This window comes from Myotis daubentonii, chromosome 3 (assembly GCF_963259705.1).
Source record: "Myotis daubentonii chromosome 3, mMyoDau2.1, whole genome shotgun sequence".
Lineage (NCBI taxonomy): Eukaryota > Metazoa > Chordata > Mammalia > Chiroptera > Vespertilionidae > Myotis > Myotis daubentonii.
The window spans coordinates 133,655,860-133,678,310 of NC_081842.1; the positions used below are offsets into that span (position 1 = coordinate 133,655,860).

The window sequence follows — 22,451 nt, forward strand, 5'->3', positions numbered from 1 at the left end:
AGGAGACAAAATCATTGATTGGTTGAGCCCACAACCTGAGCATGTGCTCTGACTGAGAATTGAACCATGACCTCCTGGTTCATAGGTTGACACTTAACCATTAAGCCACACCGGCGGGGCTGTGTAGGGCATTTTTAAAAATACCAGTGCATGGGCCTCGCCGCTGACCCATTAATTCAGAAAACCAGGCAGATGAGGCACAGTCATTGGTACTTTATTTTAAAGTTCCATAGATGATTCTGCCGTGTAGCCAGAGTGGGGAACTTATGTAGATGACCAGTTGAGTGAGAGATAAAAACTGAAGAATGGAATTATCTTATTGGCCCTTATTCACTACCTAACATTTGCATCCTAAAAAAAAAAAAATCAGTGAAGGATTTTTTGGGAGGAAAAGAACTTGCAAAACTTAGTGACTTGAAGAAATTTTTTCCTGATTCTGTGAGTTCTCTGACCAGGGCCAGCTTCACTAGGGCTGGGTGGGCTGGGTGAGCTGGATGGCATCAGTTGCCAGACCCAGGCCTCTCCTCAGATGGTCCCTGGTTTCCTAGTGGGCTCACCAGGGCTGCTGCACTTGGCAGCCTGAGGGGAGGGCAAATCCTCATCAGTGAGGATCAGAACTTCTTACTGAGCTGAGACAAGAACTTCCATTTTACCACCAATTACATAAAGCTTTCCAGTTAGTACCACCACACCTACCCTGCTCCTGAGGGTGGACACAGGGGCAACAAAACTCCACTGTCAGGCCCGAGAGTCCCATTTTTCCACTGTGTTCAAGTAGCTTCAGCCATCATGCCCTCCAACTGCATACCTGGGACCTTCCAATATTGCCAAATTGTTCTGGGGTTGTAGCCTTCTACGGTATTCAAAGTCTTCAGTACTTCTCCTCCTCCAACCACATAGTTTGTCATCTAACACTGTATCACTGACCTATAGCCTCCTCCCATTCCTGTTCACCACAGGGCTCCACATATTTGTACGGAGGCCGTACTTTTCAATGCTTGTTGCTTCTTTTGTTAAATCCATTCCTCCAATGAAAAATAATGTACCAACAGTTGACTTCCTAGGTTTTATCTGAGGACGTTGTAACATGGGTCATCTCTCTGATAAGAAATGATACTTCATTGCTTCCATAATGAGTTTCTGACATTCTAAATTGATACGGGATTTTTGGACTGAAACATGCAGTGTTCCCCTGGGCAGGGTGGTTCCCAGGCTCTTTCTCCGATGGAGTCGAAAAATTAATCCACGGATGGAAGATGGTGTAGCAAAGGTGGAAATTTACTGAAAAACAAGTACAGACTCCCACGTGGGGAAGGGGAAAGAGTCCCACTGAGTTCCTTTTCCCCTGGTTTATGAAGGCTGCAGTTTTTTGGCCTCGATGTCCCCTCTGATTGGCCACTATTCCCCTTTGATTTGGTCACTATAGCAACTTCTGAGCTCAAAGGTCAAAACCTCCCTCCTCCCTCATTCTCCTATTCCCTCTGGGCTTTCTTCCTCCTTCTTTATTTTGTAAATATAGACCTCTTGTTACTTCCAGTTTCCTTATCTTATGGAAATGTAACTTCTCCCAGTCTGTAGCCCTGTGTTTTTTTCCATGGACCTCTTGAATTTTTAAAAATTTCCTAAACCTGCCTATATCCCCCTAAAATTCCTATTTCAGTATGATCCCCCAAAAGTTCATTATTTTCCATGTGTTGTAACGTACCCCGCGAATCACAGAAGGACGCCTCAAGAAGTCGAATTAAAGAGTCACATTTATTGCAATCCGGGACTATGGGGGGTCATTCCCAAATCTCATAGTAACAAGATGGTCGAAAAACCAGGTTTATATAGGCAAAAATCACAAAGGTATTGATTACATCCCAGGGTTTGGAATGAGGAACCTGGTTTGCAAAAAAGCAGTTTACAAAAGCAGAATTAAGCATGTTAATTACAGTTTTGGGTCTCCGGATCACTGAGTTGATAGAACCACATTATCTAGAGCCCTCGGGTCTCGAGACCACTGAGTTGTCAAGAATTCATTATCTAGAGCCATCGAGGCGATTTAGAGTAATTGTGCTGTCCTGGTCTTGGGACCACTGAGTCAACTGGAACGCATTATCTGTGTCCACTAAGACAATTTAGGATAATTGTGCTGTCCTGTTTCCCAGGTACAGAAGAATGTGCTTTCTAAAACCAGTAAGATAACAATCAATGGGATAGTCATTCAATCGAATGGGATGATGTATACAATTCAGAAAATCAAAATAACTTCTCTTGTTAAGCCAAAGAGCAGGGTTAGAGTTAAACTACAGTTTCTACCTGAGATGGTTGCTACCATACTTCACATGTCTGCCAGGAACTGTGGCCTGAAAAGAGGTAGCCTATATAAGCCAAAAGTTTACTGAGATCTTTCTGACTCTGTTGCAAATTATGACAGCTGCAAGTTAGAAGTGCATCCAATGTTGTCTCCTCATGTCATCACTGGCCAACAGCTTTGCAATCTCACTAGCTGGTAATAATACAAATTCCTGGTTTCGAGTTACTCCATGAAATGTATTACAGTATAATTGTGAGCCACTTTATGCAAATCTGTACAACCTTGCGAATCAGCAAAAGAATGGATTCCAAGGCAGTTGGATGGGTGACGCTGTTTCATTAAGAACTTACAGCATGGCCCGGCTGGTGTGGCCCTGTGGTTGAACGTGAACCCAGGAGGTCACCCTTCCATTCTGGTGGGGGCACATGCCAGGGTTGCTGGCTCAATCCCCAGTAGGGGGCGTGCAGGAAGCAGCCAATAAATGATTGTCCCTCATCATTGATGTTTCTATCTCTCTATCCCTCTCCCTTCCTCTCTGAAATCAATAAAAACATTTAAAAAGAAAACTTACAGCATGCTCCCACAATCTGTGAAACTGAAGGCAAACTATAACTAGCAGGCACTACATATTATCCTTTTGTAATTCAAGGCGGCCTGCATTTGCATACTGGATCAGGAACCATAGTGAACTCGGTTCTACACCTTCCATTTTTATTTCTTCTGGTCTTGCTTCCCTGACATCTTTATAAAACATGGCAGCAAAGCAATCAGCAGAGGACAGCACCTACCTATGAGCTGGGATTCTGCCATCACCAGCAACTAGAATTACATCACATAGTTGTTTATGTCTCAAATAGATTCCCATCTTTCTAAATGTTTGCTCAGCATGATTAAGGGCTTGGAAAAATTCATCTGATGAACATGGCTGCATAGTACGGCAGTATGTTAATGCCTGGTTACTGTAGGAAGTCCACGTTGGGCTCCTGAGGCGGTGTGGGGGGTGGCGGGCGGGGGTGGGGTGGGGGGAGTGGTCACGGCGGAGCAGGGCTCCGGGGAGAAGGAGGAGAGGGATGCTCCGCCCCTCAGGCGCCCCCAACCCCTTCCTGGCAGCCTCACCGCGCGCCCCCGGGCCTGGGAGGGCTCCTATCCCTCCGGCTAACTGCCTCTGGCCAGGGGCTCTTCCGGGAACTCCGAGGGGGCTGGGCGTCGGGACTGGCTGGCCTGTCAGTCACAGCACCTGCTGGAGCAGCAGCCCGCCCCCCCTCCCGCCAGGCCCCGCCTTCCCCGCACCCGGCCCCGCCCCCTCTCAGGGCCGCTTGCCCTGGGAGACTGCCACCTGCTCTGGCCAGGTGCTGGGGAAGTGAGGAGACCGAGCAGGAGGGGTGGGGCGCTGGCAGAGGTCTGTTTTCTTTTTCTTAATTGAGTTATAATTGACACATTATATTAGTTTCAGGTATGCACCATGATTGGATACTTGTATATATCGCAAAATGATCACTACAATAAGTCTAGTTAACATCTGTCACCACATATGGCTACAAACTTCTTTCTCTTGTGATGAGAAATTTTTAAGATTTACTCTTGGCAACTTTCAAATACACAATACAGTATTAACTATAGTCACCATGCTGTGAACATTACATCCCCAGGGTTTATTTTGAGCTTGTTTTCTTGTATTAGACCTTTGCATAAGCCAAAGTATGGGGAACCAGGTGAAAATGAAAGACCTATTAAGGAGTTCCCAAAAGGGAGACAGGAGACTTTAGTGTGTGTGGGCAGTGATGAGAGATGAGGCCTGAAAGTGTTGCAAACTACAGGTAGACAGGGCCAGGCAGACAGTAGGAGTGAAGCATGGTGGGAACCGGGGTGCAGGAGAGGCCCTGCCTGCCTGTAGCCCCAGTGAATTGTTGTCTAGGGACCCAGCAATCCAGACTTTCATGAGATCTGTTCCCAGTGTTCCACGCCCCTTCCTCTGGTGGCCAAACCAAACACACCCATCAGATGCGGGTTATGGGCTGTTTGTAGTCTAGGGATACGCTTGCAAAATATCCTCATGTGCATGGTCACAATTTGGGGATCTTCAGGTCGGAATGTGGTCTATGGCAGCAAACCGAGGGACCCAGCCAGGGTTATGGTTGTGGGGAGATGGCTGGAGCTTGATTAGTGACAATCTAAAACAAAAGAAAAAAATGCCAGTTTAGCTTTTTAAAAAAATTTTTTATTGATTTCAGAGAGGGAGAGGGAAAGAGGTAGAGAATCATTGGTCTGCTGCCTTCTGGACACCCCCTCCTGGGCATTGAGCCTGCAGGCTGGGCGTGTGCCCTGACTGGGGAATCAAACCGTGATTTCCTGGTTCATAGGTCCACATTCAACCACTGAGCCATGTCAGCCGGGGTTTTTTATTTTGGAAGGAGATAAACGTTAAACTGTGTCCTAAAATGAGAAGGGGGTGATGAATCAAATTCTAGTAAGAGGTGAAATGGAATCAGCAGGAAAGGTGTAGGATGATACAAGTCTGAATGTGCTTTCATATGTCATAGGGTGGGTGGTTGCTGGGTATCTTCAAATGGCTTGAAGAAACAGACACGGTTGGGGATGATTCAAAATAATCCCATATCCCCACACAGAAGAGCAACAGGTTTAACGCTGACTATAGGAAGAGCATCCGGGGGTGTTGCCAATGAAATGATCAGAGCCTGCTTGGCAGGCAGTTAAAGAGTCGGTGAGAGCTGTAGAGCGCCTGAGCCAGGGCAGTGCCCGCAGAGGGAAGCAGCGCTGCCAGAGCCAGAGGAGGCTTGGACTGAGCTGCCAGTCAACTGGAAATCAGTTGAAGCGCAACAGAAAATTGGTCGGATGTTAACTGGACTTACATTTCACGACATATACAAATACCAACTTATGTTCTTCACCTCAAACTAATGTTAAATGGCATTTATACCTCAATTTTTTTAAAAAAAGAAAACAAAAGGAACTCTGGATCTAGGACTCAGTAGCTTTTATTTTAACAAGCCCTCCAGGAAGTTTTGATAAATTCTTTAGTTTGAAAACATTACTTGACATTCATTCCTTCCTGCCTTCCCTTCATTCCTTTCTTCTGTTCAATAGTTTACAGAGTATTTGCTAGTTATTTGGCCACTTGCCTGAGGATGGCTCTGTCTATATATCAAAGACAGTATTCTGGCATTTGCTTAGACACTATGGTATTCCTGGACCTGATTAAAGTCTGTTGTCAGAGGACTTCCCTCCTGTTCATGCCAGAAGTCAGTCTTGCCTGACAGAGCTCGGGAAAGGATACTCTGCCACTCTCAGTGAATGAATGGTTTGCTGACCAAACAGTGGGCAGACACTATGATGTGAGATTTTTTTCTCCCAGGTGCTCTCATTAACCTTCAAATAAAAGGTTCACTCCTCTCGGTTGAAAGGCTACTCGAACTCAGACTTTCATGAAACAACACGATCATAATGAATTTGTTCATTGTTTCATACTTTACTCACAAAACTTCACACTCTCAGAAAAACAGGATAACCTAAGGAAAGTCCCAGAGAAACTAATGGCCGTTTTTGGCTGCTTGGGATGTGTGATGCCTGAGAGGGCCCCTGAAACAGAACTAGTGGGAGGGAGTGTGAAAAATAATAACACAGACTAGTGCATGTAAATATAACCCGATTGCTCTTCATTTTAATATTTCTTTTCCACATTGAATTAGCATGATTTTGCACTAAAGACAAGCAAACCAGTTTAAAGAAAACTTATTTTGCTTTGACATTTTAAAAACAAATGTACAACATGTACTCACACAGAGACTCTTCTAAAGAATGTACAGAGGGGCCCTAGCCTGTTTGGCTCAGTGGATGGAGCGTTGGCCTGCGGTCTGAAGGGTCCCAGGTTCGAGTCTAGTCAAGGGCACATGATGGGGTTCTGGGCTTGATCCCCAGTGGGGGGCATGCCGGAGGCAGCCAATCAATGATTCTCTATCATTGATTCAATCTCTCGCTCCCCTTCCCCTCCTCTCTGAAATCAATAAAAATATTTTTTTAAAAAAGAATGTACAGAGGGAAAATGCTGAAAGACGAATTATTTATCCAAGGTTATTTTCAGAGCTGGAGCTCAGGAACTTACTTGCATTGGGCCACTGGAAACAACACTTTTTGGAAGGGAAATAGTTCTTAAAGGTGACTACTTTTATTCTTTTCATTCCTGTTAGCACAGTTTTGATGCAGCCCATTGGATGGGGTGGGTCAGATTTGGGGCTCGCCTCTCACATACTAGAACCATTTCCGCCTCCATTCAGTCACTTCTAGTGTTGCTTCTGGGCAACACTGTCAGCCAATCACATCATTCAAGACTCACCTCACATTCTACCCATCTACCTTTTGAGGAGGGGTTTCTAAAGCCTTGTTAAAATAAAGGGCTTGTTGAAATAAAAACTTCTAGGTCCTATGCGCAGAGTTTCTGATTCAGTCTGGAATGAGGCTCAAGAAATGGATTTCTATGTTTCACCAGTTTGGACTGAAGTTTAAAAAAGTTATTTTATAAAGCTATATAATTTTTTTGTTTTGTTTTTTAAAAAGCCAGGGAAGGCTTGAAGAACTGCCATTAGATTGGAAATCAGTTGGGGGCCCCTGTAGGCACAGAATCACAGCAGTCAGAGCTGGGAGGATTAACTAGATTTGGATCAACTGTGACGTGAAGGATTTTGAAGAATGTCATGGTTTAGTGGAGGAAGGAAGGGAAAGTTGTCGGGCTACAAGTCTGGCAGTAGTGAAACTGAAGACCTCCACTGCCTCAGAAAAATTTGCCATAACGTAAGGGGTGTTTGAGAGTTACAGGTGATAAGCAGCCAAACAAGAAACATAGGCAGAGGGCCAAGGGACAAGGTCAGGGTTGTAATGAAACCTGAACTGCTCTGGAACAGCACTGCCCACTTTTCCGAATGCTCCACTAACCTTTCCTGTTCACACCAGCACTGTCCAGGAAAGACTCTTTTTTTAAAAAAGTTATCTTTATTGTTGAAAGTATTACAGATGCCCCCTTTTCAGGAAAGACCCTTGAGTAGAGGTGCCTGGGCTGCTAGTGAGGATATCGGTACATATAACCCTCTGGATACACTAAGCTGAAAGCTCCAAGAACATCTCCTTCAGGGCTTTCCCCCCAGCATCTACTCTGGAACATGGGAGGCACGTAAGAAACCACTGAGGGAGGTGGGGGGGGGGGGGCGGGGGGGGGGAGAAAAGGGTTGAGGGAGGATAAATGGTGATGGAAGGAGACTTGGCTGGGGATGGTGAACACACAATACAATATAAAGGTGATGCATTATAGAATTGTACACCTGAAACATAATTTTATTAACCAATGTCACCCCAATAAATTCAATAAAAATAAAATACGTAGGGCAAAAAAACCGGTAGAATAAGTGAGCAAATTATCTTGAAACAACACTAACAAGTTATTTAGCAGGTCCACACTCCTGAGCAATTCATTTATATTTCCTAAGCTCTAGTTTACACAGCTTAGCATTAAGGGGAAAAGATTAAAATATTAAAACATATTAAAATTTCTAAAATCCCTTTGAGTTGAAAACTCTGGATTTTCCTTCCTTCCCCCATTCCATCTTTTCCTTTTACAACCATTTGTGGGCAATTATCACGGTGAATGAAGAGCTGTCACTTTAAGGATGTTATGCCATTATCTCAGGGACTGTCTAAAAAAATACCCACATTAAATAAACACGCCATCTCATGCTTCATGTGTTAATAACCCCATGTGATTCATGAACCATTGGTAGGTGAAAACAATACTGTATCTTTTATTTTTTAAATTAACTTTTTAAAAATTGAATTTAGACAGAGAAAGGGAAAGAGAGGGAAACATCATTGTGAGAGAGAAACATCTATCAGCTGCCTCCCATATGTGCCCCGACCCAGGATCAAACCCAAAACCTGGGTATGTGCCCTGACCGGAAATCGAACCTTCACCCTCTGGCACATGGGACGACACTCCAACCAACTGAGCCACACCAGCCAGGGCTCTTCTTATGTTTAAAAATTACCCCAGTTAACAATGAGAAAAAGAGGCTATGTTATTCAACACTGCCTTTCTGTTATTAATTTTCCATTTTTTATTGTGAAAGCCAATTAACAATGAACACTGTGTTGAATTATCCTTAGAATATTTACAAGCACAGTTACTAAATCAGTGAAGCAATTAAGACTCAGATGTATATAAAAAACCGTTTAAAAATAAAAAAACAATACAATAACATTAAAGAAACTTTTATAAATTTAAAACATTTTTCATTTCACATGCAAATGTTTATACATGGTTTTATTAATAATGTAAGATTTCATGTTGTCAACCAGGGCTGATTTTGCCCCCACCTCCACCCCCAGGCACATTTGGCAACATCTGGAAACAGTTTTGATGGTCACAACTGGAGATGAGATGGGGGAAGGGAAGGACTGATACTGGCATCTGATGGGTAAAGACCCAGGATGCTGTCACTAAACATCCTACGATACACAGGGCAACCCCACAGCAAAGAAATCGTCTGCAAAAAATTATCCAGCCCAGATGTCAGTAATGTCAAGGTTGAGAAACCTGCTTTAGATTACAGTAAAAAAAGCTGTCCCCGTGATTTTAATAGAGGAATTATGTCTTCAACCATTTATTGAGTAGTCTGTATGCCAGGCTCTATGCTAAGCACAACACATACATTATCTTATTTAACGCTAACAAAATCCTGTGAGGTTTTGAAGGTTAGTAGATGATGTTTCAAAGAAATTACATGACTGTTCAAGGTCACAGTAAGAGCAGATGGGGATTTAAAATGCCTACTGTCTGACTTCAAAGCCTGTGCTGTTAGTGCGTATGTGTAAATAATGTCATAATGAACATGGTCATATGTAGATTTTTACACTTTAAGAATTATTTCCTAGCTTACCTTGAAACTATTGTTTTAAAGGGCCAAAGGAAATTGCCAATTAGGCTGATCTTTCCTGCATTGTTTTCAAATTGATTTTCCAGAGTTGTACCAATTTATAGCACCACCATTAAATGTGAGAAAATCCTTTCAGTAAACTGACATCAGCATTGACTTTTAACATTTAAAAACAAAATTCTTTGTTTATTTAATAAGTTAGAAAGTCTATATCTGACCTTAAATAATAAGCAATTGCTGGAATTTGTCTCCCCAAATGAGGGCCACACTGGGTGAGAACAATAAGAAGAAAGTCAAGCCAATGTAAATAAAGCTTGTATTTCAAAGAATCATCTTCATTTATTCAACAAGTGCAGATATTTGACTAATAAAGGCTTAGTCCCAAGAAAAACATTGCTGGTTACTCTGTAAACTTTATTTCAAATCTTTTGTTTAAATAAGCCTATGAAGAGCAAATGAGAGAATTGGGTTTAATAGTTTGAAATGTTTTCTCTGATAATATTGGTGTCTTCTTTTTGCCGCACCCCAGAAAGAATGAAAAATAGATCTTCCCTGTGAATTGAGGGTAGACTATTACCCATATACCTCATAACTATCCTCCTAGAAGCTTGATAGTCAATAATAATAACAGCAACAACAAGAATACAATCACCTAGTCCAGTATTTTTTACATAGTAGTTGTATCTCATTAGTGGATCCAGCAATCACGTTAGTGGGTTTTGACTAGAGTTTTTAACATGAGAATAGACCAGAAAATAATGTAAAATTAGCAACTGCAATGCTTGTAATAAGCCTAAGAGTTATTTGTGAAACTTAGGTTTGCTCTGTGTGTGTGTGTGTGTGTGTGTGTAAGTGATGGAGTAAAATTCTCTGTGGTTTGCAGTCTGAAAGGTTGAAAAACCCTGATCTAATCTACCTACTTCATTTGAAAGGTGAGTCTGAGTGACATTAAATGATGCACAAGGGTACAGAGCAGGTTAATGACAAAGCAGTAGGAAGAAATATTACTTAATAAATAGCATTTTTCTTGAATATTCAACACGTATAAGCAGAGTTTTCAAGTTTGGCAGCAAGAAAGGAAGATTCTTGAGGTTTACCCCTACAGACTCATGCTATATATAGGAAACCATGCCAAATTTAATTTTAGTTAGGAAACCTTGGTACAATTCTTGATTTAGATCATCATATAATTATTATGTGACATCAGGGCAAAAGAACAGAGCTTTTTTTTGTTCTGAAAATGCATATGTTTTTGTTAATGTTATTAAAGAGGAAATATTTTTATGTGCCTGTCCAATTACACTTCTTGAAAAGTATTAGTTGTGTCTATTTTTCTCCTTATTAAAAAAATATTCTGCCCAGCCAGTGTGGCTTAGTGGTTGAGCGTCGACCTATGAACCAGGAGGTCATGGTTTGTGGTTTGATTCCCGGTCAGGGCACATGCCAGGGTTGCTAGCTCAACCCCCAGTGTGGGGCGTGCAGGAGGCAGCTGATCAGTTATTCCCTCTCATCATTGATGTATCTATCTCTCTCTCCCTTCCTCTCTGAAATCAATACAAATATATTTTTAAAAATTCATCGTCTTGGGTAACTTTTTATCATTAGTATGTACTTAGTTTTCTATTTGCCACCATAACAATTACCACAAGTTTAGCAGCGTAATGGACACAGATGTATGGTCTTATAGTTCTGCAGGTCAGAAGTCTGACACGGGTCTCACCGGGCTAAAATCAAGGCATGGTTGGGCTGTTTCTCTCAGTGGGGGCCGGGCAGCATCTGTTACCTGCCTTCCAGCCTCTAGAGACCACCTGCATCCTTCACCCCTTCCTCCACTTCAAATGGCAAAGACTGGCGGGGTCCTCACAGCACACCAGGCCAATCAACACTCTGCCTCCCACTTTCATTGTTAAAAGACCCTTGTGATTACATGGGGCCCACCTGGATACTTCAGGATACTCTCCCTATTTCCCAGTTTAAGGTCAGCTGATTAGCAGCCTTAATTCCCATTTGCCATAAAACATAACATATTCTCAAAGTCCAGGGATTAGGATGCCGGGGTCCAACCCCAGCGGGTCCAGGGGTCCCCAAAGGTGTGGACGGAGTCGGCGAAGAAGGAATGACACGGAGACAGCGTTCAGTTGATCAGCAGCCTAGCCAGGATCTCCAGCCAAGTTCTGGTCTCGATCTCCAGAGAGGTTCTGCTGTTTATTGTCTTGTTACATCCATATTTATACCAGTTGATTTTAATCCTGTCAATTTCTATTACAAAGGTTACGGCGTTTCTTATCTCCATTCCAGGGAGTAAAGATTATGTAGCTTAAGCATGATTGTTTGTAGTGATTAACTACCCGCCTGGCACTTAGTTAAGGAGTTTCATCCCCTCCCTGACTTCAGGGAAAAATTCCTACCTGGGGAAACAACCTTTCTCGGAGAGGTGACCTTGGTTAAAACACACAGCGCTAAGGGGAACAAACATATTAAGAACAGTATGCTATATACGCCAGGTCCCTTGAAACATATGCTGTGCAGATGTTTCTTTCCTGCAGCGACTGTGTCAAGCAGCAAGGATGGACCGGCTCCCGGCATTAGGATACGGACTTCTTTGAGTATATGCTTGGGGGGGCATTATTCTGCCTACCACAGTATATCTTATCAATATTTAAAGTCTTGTAAGAAAGGACTATTGCAATTTGAATACAGATAAAATTTGCTTAGTGCCATTACATCAAAATGGTGCTCAGGTTGAATTTATTACTGGTGAAAATTGCTGCAGTTCTTATGAAGTGAAATATTCCTCAGCTAGTTGCATCTACATTGATTCCCATATACTCCTTTTCCAGTAATGGAAATCTTGGGGTGTAACTACTCTATGTGATTAAATGGACCCTTCATCTCTGGGACCTCTCCAAAATTTATTGAGATGAAGAGGGTTATTTGAGTAGCGTAGCACAGTGTTTCTCAAACAGGGCAATCTTGCTCCCCTGGGGATATTCAGCAATGTCTGAAGACATTCTTGATGATCACAGTTGGGGGGTATGTATTACTGGCATCTAGTGGGTAGAGGCCAGGGGTGCTGCTAAACATCATACACTACACAGGACGGGACCTATAGCCAAGCATTATCCAGCCCAGAGTGTCAGTCAATGATGCCAAGTTAGAGAAACCTTGGCTTAGCAAGATGACAACCTAAAACTCCCCTCTCCCCTTTTAAGGCGAATTCTTTACGTTTCAAAGGTACATTAGATAATTTCTAACTAGAAAATAGGTCAGCAACAGCATTTGGTCAAAGAACAACTGAAAGAGATAGAGAAGATGAGTGGATCAGTGTACACCAATCTTCTAGGAAAAACTCGAAGCTCAAAACCTACTACTGGGATAGACAATTCATTATCCTCATTGGGTGATCAGGAATGCTTTCTCTGTCCCCAGTTCCCAGCACATCAAATATCAAATGCTCAAGAAGTATTTTAACAAATAAAAAGCATAGTGTGTTAAAAGATTTATGTTAAACATGGCGTGAACAAGCTGTCTTTCTCTGTATGCCTAAAATTGCAATGTCATATAAGAGCAACCCTGGAATTGCTCTCACTTAATTAGCACTAAGAACCTTGAGCAGCCTGTTTCCAGGGCCTGCACTTCTTAGAAGCCATCTGGAAAATCATAAAAAAAAAAAAATTAACATTAGGATTGCACGTACATTTAATTAAAGGCCATTAAGAGACCAAAAATCGCCGAAACCGGTTTGGCTCAGTGGATAGAGCGTCGGCCTGCGGACTGAAAGGTCCTAGGTTCGATTCCGGTCAGGGGCATGTACCTGGGTTGCGGGCACATCCCCAGTAGGAGATGTGCAGGAGGCAGCTGATCGATGTTTCTCTCTCATCGATGTTTCTAACTATCTCTCTCCCTTCCTCTCTGTAAAAAATCAATAAAATATATTTAAAAAAAAAAAAAAGAGACCAAAAATCCCCAACCTTCTCTGTGGTTTTACACTACAGTATTTCTTAAACTCTATGTGTGTGACCAAACTTTTCAGGCTTGGTCACACACACTATGAAAAAAAATCAATAGATTCTTTTTACTGGTGGCAAAGCCAAGCCCATAACCACCAACTATTCACACCATAATGATGAGAAATCTGATGTGAAAGATAATATATTTAAAGAAAATGACTTGGAGGGTTAATTGAAGAAATTGACACCCTTCTCTCTTGGTTCTCATTTATGCTTTTCTTCTTTGTCAACATTGCAGGTGTCCCTGGCTCCATGCCAAATGCATCATGGACTGGTAACCTCAGAGCCGTGAAGTGGATTGACATGGAAGACAAACACGGAGGCTGCCATGGTGAGGCATGCATCTCATACTTTAAAGCCATACTGCTTGTTGGTGTTGGCATGAAGGAAGTTGTAGAATACAGGGCTTTCATGGAGAGAACTGCAGGTATATTTAAACCAATCTGTGAGTGATTAAAAGATTAGCTAGAGGCTTTTAGACACAGTTCTTGAAAAATACATTTAAACATTGTCCAGGTAGGTTCAAATTATAGTGGTACTTTCTTCTTGGTAGTTTCTGCTTTCTTATTATTGCTTATTCCTCTTTCTGTTCCTTTGGGGAGTGCAGTGGTTAGGAAAGTGGTAGGGGTGAGTAGTGATGTCATCCAAGAGCAGGCTGGACCCCATCCCTCTCATCAGCCGCTGCTCCCTCCACAGCCAGCTTCTGGTTCGGAGGTGTTTACTGCAGCTCTGTCCTGGTGGCAAGTGGCATTCATGAGCGATTTCTCTTCCAATGGACAAGAGCTTGAAATCCCCAGTAGTCTTGTTTCTATAGAACCTTATGAAGAAGGGTTTTCATCAGTTCTGTTTACATTTCATTCAAACTATTGCCTTCTACATAGTGGGCATGTGTGTGTGTTTGCCAGGGCTAACATAGCGAAGTCATTCTACACATAACCACAGACTGGGTGGCTTCCACAAAGGAAATTTTTTTCCGCGTTGTCATGGAAGCTCGAAGTCCAAGATCACGGTGTCATTGGGTTTGGTTTCTTCGGAGGGCATGCTCCTTGGCTGATAGAAGGCTGCCTTCTCCCTGTGTCCTCACATGGACTTCCCTCTGTGTGTATCTGTGTCCTAATCTCTTCTTAAAAGGACACCAGTCATAATGGATTAGGGTCTACTCCTACGACCTCATTTTAACTTAATTATCTCTTTAAATATAGTCACAGTCTCAGGTACTGGGGGTTAGGACTTCAACATGTGAATTTTGGGGGTACACAACTCAGCCCGTAATAGCACACAATTAATATTTATTCAGTGAGTGATTAAGTGAATGAATGAATGACTATGGAAGTTTGACCTATTTTCCCTGCGATAATAAGGCTTTGCCTTCTCCACTCTTATATTCAATCCAGAGCCTCACTTATCAATCCATTTTCTCTACAACTAATTGTAGATTGCTGCTTTCCATACCTCTCCATCACACTCAGCCTCCTTTTTATATATATATATATAATTCTTGATTGTTGAAAGTATTACATATGTCACCTTTTTTCCCCCCATTGACCCCCTCTAGGCCACCCCTCTCACCCTCTATCCCCCCCCCACCCCGCCCCAGGCCTTCAGCTCCCTATTATCTGTGCCCATGGGTTATGCATATGAGCATACAAGGTCTTTGGTTGATTACCTTCCACTCACCCACCTTCCCCTGCCCTCCCTCTGAGAGTCCACACTCTTCCATGCTTCCATGTCTCTGGTGTCTTTCTCTTGAGAGTCCCACCCCACTGTGGATGGCAACATCCTCACATCACTGTACAGAAATTTCAGTCTATTCTTTAGCACATTTATATCTTTACTTTATTCAGCCCACATTTTCTCAGAAGACAGCTCATGCCACCTGCCTGCACTCTCACCGCAGCCTGCCCTTCTCCTGGAAGGAGGAGAATGGGAGGAGGTGGCTTTGCTCTTAGAGCTCCTGGGTCTTCTTTAGAAAACAGACCATCACCATCAGTCACGGTCCCAATATTTGGGCTATAGTGTCTTCTCCACACCCTTCCATAACCCCTACCATCCTCCTTCTAGGACCACTGCAGTCATTCTCTGATCTGCTTCTCCACCTCCTCTCCAGCTGAAGACTTGAGGACTTCAACATCCCCAACAGGGACCCACAAGACATCATTCCTTTGTAGCTCTAGCCCTCCCGAACCACAGAAGCTCCCGTTCCCACTGTGCAGCAGCCACTGCCCCCCCCCACCCCCCCGCCCCACCCGCCAAGTGAAGCCTTACCTCAGTCTCCTTGTCATCACCTCTATCCAGACCCTGTCCCAGTAGAGAAGGTGTAGGCCAGTGATGGCGAACCTTTTGAGCTCGGCGTGTCAGCATTTTGAAAAACCCTAACTTAACTCTGGTGCCGTGTCACATATAGAAATTTTTTGATATTTGCAACCATAGTAAAACAAAGACTTATATTTTCGATATTTATTTTATATATTTAAATGCCATTTAACAAAGAAAAATCAACCAAAAAAAATGAGTTCGTATGTCATAGGTTCGCCATCACTGGTGTAGGTTATCAGGTTTGCATTTTTTTAGGAACCTTTACTGATCACATGACAGGAGGGGGCCCGGAGAGAGTCCCTAGCCAGGGAACCTACACTGGGTACAAAGCTTAGATAGCCCAAGCCCCTCTCAGACAAATGTCTCATTTTTCTTCTCTTGGTACCTGTTGTGCCAATGAACCTCTGAAAGCCTTATCAAGTTCAGAGCATAAAAATTATTTGTCTCCCAGCCCTGGCCAGTGTGATTCAGTTGGTTGGGCATCATCTTTTACACCAGAAGGAGGCGGATTTGATTCCCATTCAGGGCATATACCCAGGTTGTGGGTTCAATCCCCAGTCAGGGTACGTGTGGGAGGCAACCAATCAATGTTTCTCCCTCACATCAATGTCTCTCCCTAAAATCAATTAAAAATAAAAATAAATTATTTTTCCCAAACAACTATAGAGGAAAAAGAAACAGACATAATCCAACAGAAGTAGAACATTGCATGCCAAATCAGCAAGCCAGTAATACAATCTGGACTTTTTCCCCTTGGCTGTGAGTAATAGGATTTGTTTCAAACTCATGTGTGTACCTGCTTTCCGAGCCCTCTTAGCACTTAGACTCACAGAGCATCATTCTAGCTTTATGGTCTTGGACTTAGACCTTACATCTCTGATTATCATCTCTTTGTCACACTACTAATTTCCTTCACCAATTTATGTATTATATATACTTACTTTCTCCCAGGAACAGAATAGAAGTTCTAAGAGGGCTAGGATTTTTGACCAAATTGTTCATTGTTATTTTAAATGTGTTTGTTTTTTTTAAATTGGGATTTTCAGAGGTTCAACTTTTCCAGCCTCTTCCTTGTACTGGTTTCCTTCGGGGACTCCTTTTCAAACAATGAATATTTCAATTCTTGGAAGAACTTTCAAGACATTTAATCAAAATCCCCTTACCAATTCCTTTTCCATATCATCCCTTTTCTACATCTTAGAGTATTTTTGACACATTCTCTCATTGTTCCTTCCTATTTCAAGAGGAAAAGTTACTCATTCTCACCACCAAGGTCACCATCTGTGGTCTCAGTTATGTGTGGGTTCCCTACATGATCCCCTTGCTCTCTTGCATTCTCAGTGTCTTTCTCTCTGATGATTTTTTTCCTTCTCTCTGCAAGTATGTACTTACTGCCTCTATCCTCAAGATCAAGTTGTCCACGCACCCTCTGCTTGATACAAACTGAAGTATTCTCTCCTGTTCATTTCCATTTTTTAAGCATGGGTATGCTGCCTATGCGTTCAGTTCTCCTCACCACCAAGTTGTTCTTAAACTTCTCACCCAGTTATTCTTTTACTTCCCATAACTCTGGCTTCTTTCCCCAGTGATTTCCTCTCAATTATACTTCCTCCCTGCCACGTTGAATTAATCATCAAGACCTGTCAGTCCTTCTGTATTCTATCTCTAATATCGTTTCTTTCCCACTCATGGAAACTATTAACTTTGAATGAGCTTTCTGGTTTACATTAAGTTATTACTGTAGTCTCTTGATTGACTTCTAATGTACCCTGCCACGTTCTGCAAAATTAATATTGCTAAAATGAATTTCACCATTTGAGTCATCTATTCAAAAATCTTCAAAAAATCTCCATAATTATGGGATAAAAAAGGCACAAGTCTTTTTAATTTGTTTTAAGTCAGTCATCCATAATAGTTCTACTTTATGCCATGCAACCTCTGAAAAAGAGTTCCAACTTCCTACCATTCTGTTTCTAGGCCATTCCCCAATAAAACTACTTATTCTTGCAGAAAATTCTCATCTCTACAGTTTTTTAGAGGCATTTTCCCCAATTGAAACCACCACCCATCCCTCTGATACTTGCTAATTCTACCCATCCACTAACTCTCCACTCCTCCTTCTCCATCCTTTTATTCAAAAAGTATTAATTTAATACCTAATATTTTCCAGGCACTGTTCCAGATGCAGGGGACACAGAAGTGAACAATCTGGTCTCAAATTCCAGCTCTTCTGGAGCTTATATTCCAATCTGGGGAGAAAGACAATAAACAAAATACTATTTTCCTTCATGGCACTGATATATATATATATATCAGTTAGTAATAAGTGCGAGAAGAAAAATGAATCAGGGAAAGAGGAAAGGAGGACAAAGAAGGCCACTCTGAGAAGATGGCCTTGAAGCAGAGACCTGGGGTAGTGCAAGAGGGAGCCCCAAGGATGTCTGGTGAAAGGGGGCAGTCCAGGGGAGGAAGAGCAAACAGGGATTCTCAAGTAGAACACGCCTGGTGTGCTTGGGACCAGCAAGAAGGCCAGTGTGTCCGAAATGAGTGAGCAAGGGTTACTAAGGATTATAAGTGATTGAGTAAGTGGTGGGAGGTAATCCAAGGGCTAGACTCTGAGAAGTCTTTTTTAAAATCCTATCTAATAAAGAGGGAATATGCAAATTGACCATCACTCTGTCACAAAGATGGCAGCATCCATAGCCACAAGATGGCAGCGCCCAGTCCCCTCAGCCCCACCGGAGTCCCCCAGTCCTTTCAGCCCCACGACGGTGGGGGGGGGAAGGGGCGCCGCAGGCGTAGGTGCGGCCGGACCTGCCCTCAGCCCCCCAGCTGCCCAGGGCTGCTCGAGGCTCAGGTAACCAGGGCTGGCCAAGGCTTGCGCTGCCGGCAGTGGCCTAACTGCCGGGTCACTTCCTGCCCCTGAGGGCTCCTGGACTGTGACCGGGGCAGGCCAGGCTGAGGACACACCCCGATCCAGTGCATGAATTTTCATGCACTGGGCTCCTAGTATATATATATATTTTATTGATTTCATAGAGGAAGGGAGAGGGAGAGAGAGATAGAAACATCAATGATGAGAGAGAATCATTGACCGACTGTCTCCAGCATGCCCCACACTAGGGATCGAGCCTGCAACCCAGGCATGTGCCCCAACGGGGCATCAAACTGTGACCTCCTGACTCATAGGTCGACACTCGACACTCAACCACTGAGCTATGCTGACTCTGAGAAGTCTTAAATGCCATTGCTAGGATTTTGGCTATTGTTCCACATAGATGAGAAGCCATTTAAGCAGAGGAGGCATGGTCTGCTTACATTTAAAACCCATTGTGGCTATCATGCTGAGAATATTACTAACAGGCAGAGGTGGAGTCAGTGAAACCAATTATTATTACAACAGCTCAAGACAGGAAGATGGAGGTGACTCGGACCAGGATGGTAATAGTGAAGGTGGTGAAAAGTAGTCAAATTTTATTTTAATATTTTGAAGATTGAACTGACAGAATTGCTGAGAAGTTGGATGTGGAGTGTGAAAGAGAAGGGAGAAGTGCTGAAATCATCAGAGAATAGAATTGCTGTGGATTTCAATGGGGAAGACTTGGAGAGGACTAAGGAGTTCAGTCCTGACATGTTATTATTGGTTAGGTTTATTACTTATCTAAGAGAGGGTATAAAGTAGGCATTTAGAGAGACTAGGCTGGAGCTCAGGGAAGAGGCCTGACCACGGTGACCCATTAAGCCATCTGCACACTTCTAGAACCTCTCATCCATAACTCTTAATAAGATAATACATGAATTGCTTCATGATGCCTTGTATGTTATTGCTTTGTGTTATTTAACTCTCATTTTCTTCAAAGACATATTTATGCCCTTTGTCTTTCCATAAACCGTTGAACTTCTTTGTGGGCTGTCTCTACACAATCATGTTTCATTAGAATTCCATAGCACTTGGTCCAGTGTTGGCTACTCAGTAGTCAGGCAGTAACTGGACCACTGCAAGTTCATGGCCCCTGGCTTTTGAAAGCAAGCATGTTTGATGTTTTTTGTTTTCTCCTTTGCAGGCCACTACGTGCGTGGCATTTGTATCTATGGAAATGGAGACTTAAAGTGGTTGATTAATTCGCCAAGCCTTTTTGCTAACAAGTTTGAACTTACTACATACCCCCTTACTGTGGAATGCCTAGAACTGAGACTTCGAGAAAGAACCTTAAATCAGAGTGAAACTGCAATACAACCCAGCTGGTATTTTTGATCGCCTGCAACTTGTGATTGAAGGGAAGTCGCTGTTGGGAAGAAGAGCTTTTGAGAGAGGACTTCACCTTGGCCAACAGTTTCAGGACTGAGGTCATGACCACAGGATCTGGCTTCACTACTATATGTTGAAATATCCACTGGACAATAACAGGAGGCTGTGCAGAGTGGTCCTGGCCCTTTGTCCACTCTGGCTGTTTCCTGATGCTCACCTCTGTGCCAGCTTGTTGTTCTGATCAATGATCATTTTCACTATTGTCACATCTTTGCACCAGATATTCACTATATATAAATGTTCTAATCAAAAGGAGAAGTGTATGTAATATGATTTAGGAAAGAAGAACTGGGTTTCTTTGAAGAGGGAATCTTTTATAACAGACCTATAGCCACATATTAATGAACACCACTCTTCTTTGCTCAACTGTACATAGATGTACAAGCAGCTTTCTGGATAACTCACTGATCTCCTTTCAAACTTGAGCTACTAGAACTGAAGAACTAGATCCTGTTCCTGAGTTTTAGCACTAGCATTTTCAGTTTTCTTGCTGAAGTTCTGTATAAAGTCATTAACAGGAGGCAGAATGTGCTTTAAGCAGTCACTGCCTGCTGCTTCAGTAAAAGGACCCCAGGGAAGCAGAACAAAAATCGAGAAATGTGCTCTGATCCCCCTTTCATCATTTTTCATTGAGAACACTGAAAAGTTCTCACAGAATTAAGAAACTCCTAGGAGAGAGGTGGTATTGCATGGATCTAGTCTCAAGTCTCTTATACCTCAGAATGAACCAATCTCTTCTGCCACCACCTTCCACCCCCACCAAAGTTATCTTAACTGCAAAATGGAGACCAAATTCTATCCTTGAGGCTTTAACAATGCTATACTGTTCTCTGAGTGGCTTAACAATGTCTGGTGCTGATAAGAATGCCTAGATTTTTAAGAGCTTTCAATTGTGGGTAAGCATCCCTGCCATTTATCTCTTGTCCATTCCCTCATCCAATTCATTCAGCATGCCGTCAGTAAATATTTATTGTCTACTATACACCAGACACATGCTGAGACAAAGAGGGAAAAGTAAGACACAAGCTTTTTCACTCTAAAAATCTTGGTAATGTGAAGGTTGCATAGACTGCTCTAGAGAACCTTAGATAATGGTTGTATTTTAATACATTCACATGTAGATTGTAGATTGTGATATCGAACCAAGGATCTCAGTAATTACAAACTGAGGTTTAAGTCAGAGATCACTCAAAAGAGAGAAGGGAAGGGAGCTAAAAAAGCCTATGTGTCCAAGACATTCTGCTGGCTCACTGCACTGAAACCTCACAGCACTCTTGTGAGGTCGTCATTACCCCTGTTTTGCAGATGAAGTGAGTGAAGCTTAGAGAGGTTGTTACTAAGCATTAGGAAACAAGCTCTCTGACAATTGGGATTCTCCTACTGGTCTTAGTTCATTTCCTGGGGTGGAGTATTAAAGAAGGTGAAATATAGCCAGATAAGGTAGGTTTTAAGAATGACCTCAGTGTCAATATTGAGAAAATGTAATGTCACCTCAGAAAAGTGTGAAGTCTACTTTTGTATTCCTCTAATCCAGTGGTTCTCAACCTTCCTAATGCCTCGACCCTTTAATACAGTTCCTCATGTTGTGGTGACCCCCAACCATAAAATTATTTTCGTTGCTACTTCACAAATGTAATTTTGCTACTGTTATGAATCGTAATGTAAATATCTGATATGCTATATGTGTTTTCCAATGGTCGCGACCCACAGGTTGAGAACCGCAATCCATTGAACTCCTTAATATTTATTTATCCTCATGAAAAACAATTACTTCAACTAATGATGCATTTAATTAACACAATTTTTTTCCTAATTGTGCCTGTTGAATGTTAATCATATTTAAAGAGAATGACTGAAATAAAGCCTTCTTTGTTCCTGCTGCTTAAAAAGATGGAAGTGCATTGGGTGGTAAAGGGCTGAGGGTTAGGGAACACACTGAGAGCTAATGGCAAAGTCATTTTTCAACTTACTTAAATGACACCACCTAGAAGAAATGTTTTACACTGGATATTCTCACATAGAATGAGAAATCTTTTGGAATAGATGTTTACATGTCCATTGCTAGTCACCTCTCCTGTGTCTTTAATACTTCAATCTTGGAAGTGTGTAGTGTTGGACTAGTGGTTTTCTCCTTTCCAAGGAGACGACCCAAAACTACTGAATCTGTCTTTGTTTTTGATGATGTTACATGTTGTTTTCTTGGAAATAAATTAATATATTGTTTTCCACCTTTGGGGCTGTTATGCATTTTTTTTAAATTTTTTAAATATATTTTTATTGCCGAAACCGGTTTGGCTCAGTGGATAGAGCGTCGGCCTGCGGACTGAAAGGTCCCAGGTTCAATTCCGGTCAAGGGCATGTACCTGGGTTGCGGGCACATCCCCAGTATGGGGTGTGCAGGAGGCAGCTGATCGATGTTTCTCTCTCATCGATGTTTCTAACTCTCTATCCCTCTCCCTTCCTCTCTGTAAAAAATCAATAAAATATATTTTAAAATATATATATATATATATATATATATATATATATATATATATATTTTATTGATTACAGAGAGGAAGGGAGAGGGAGAGAGTGAT

The 22,451-nt window shown here is 42.3% G+C and overlaps 1 protein-coding gene and 1 pseudogene across 7 annotated transcripts in view; one reads left to right on the plus strand and one right to left on the minus strand.

Moving 5' to 3' along the window:
• GCNT2 (glucosaminyl (N-acetyl) transferase 2 (I blood group)) overlaps window positions 1-22,100 on the plus strand; it is a 101,490-nt gene extending 79,390 nt beyond the window's left edge. For 2 of the 7 annotated variants that reach the window (XM_059688615.1, XM_059688617.1), the window contains exons 2-3: window positions 13,486-13,578; window positions 19,628-22,100. In XM_059688615.1, the coding sequence (XP_059544598.1) occupies window positions 13,486-13,578; window positions 19,628-19,818 (284 nt within the window). In that variant the 3' untranslated portion in view covers window positions 19,819-22,100. Of the gene's footprint in view, window positions 1-13,485; window positions 13,579-15,308; window positions 15,430-16,229; window positions 16,323-19,627 lie in introns of those variants that run through there. The other 5 variants (XR_009451925.1, XM_059688621.1, XM_059688619.1 and 2 more) reach the window with 5 other exon arrangements.
• Window positions 602-3,109, minus strand: LOC132231898 (kelch-like protein 5; annotated as a pseudogene).
• Window positions 22,101-22,451: the final 351 nt, after the last annotated feature.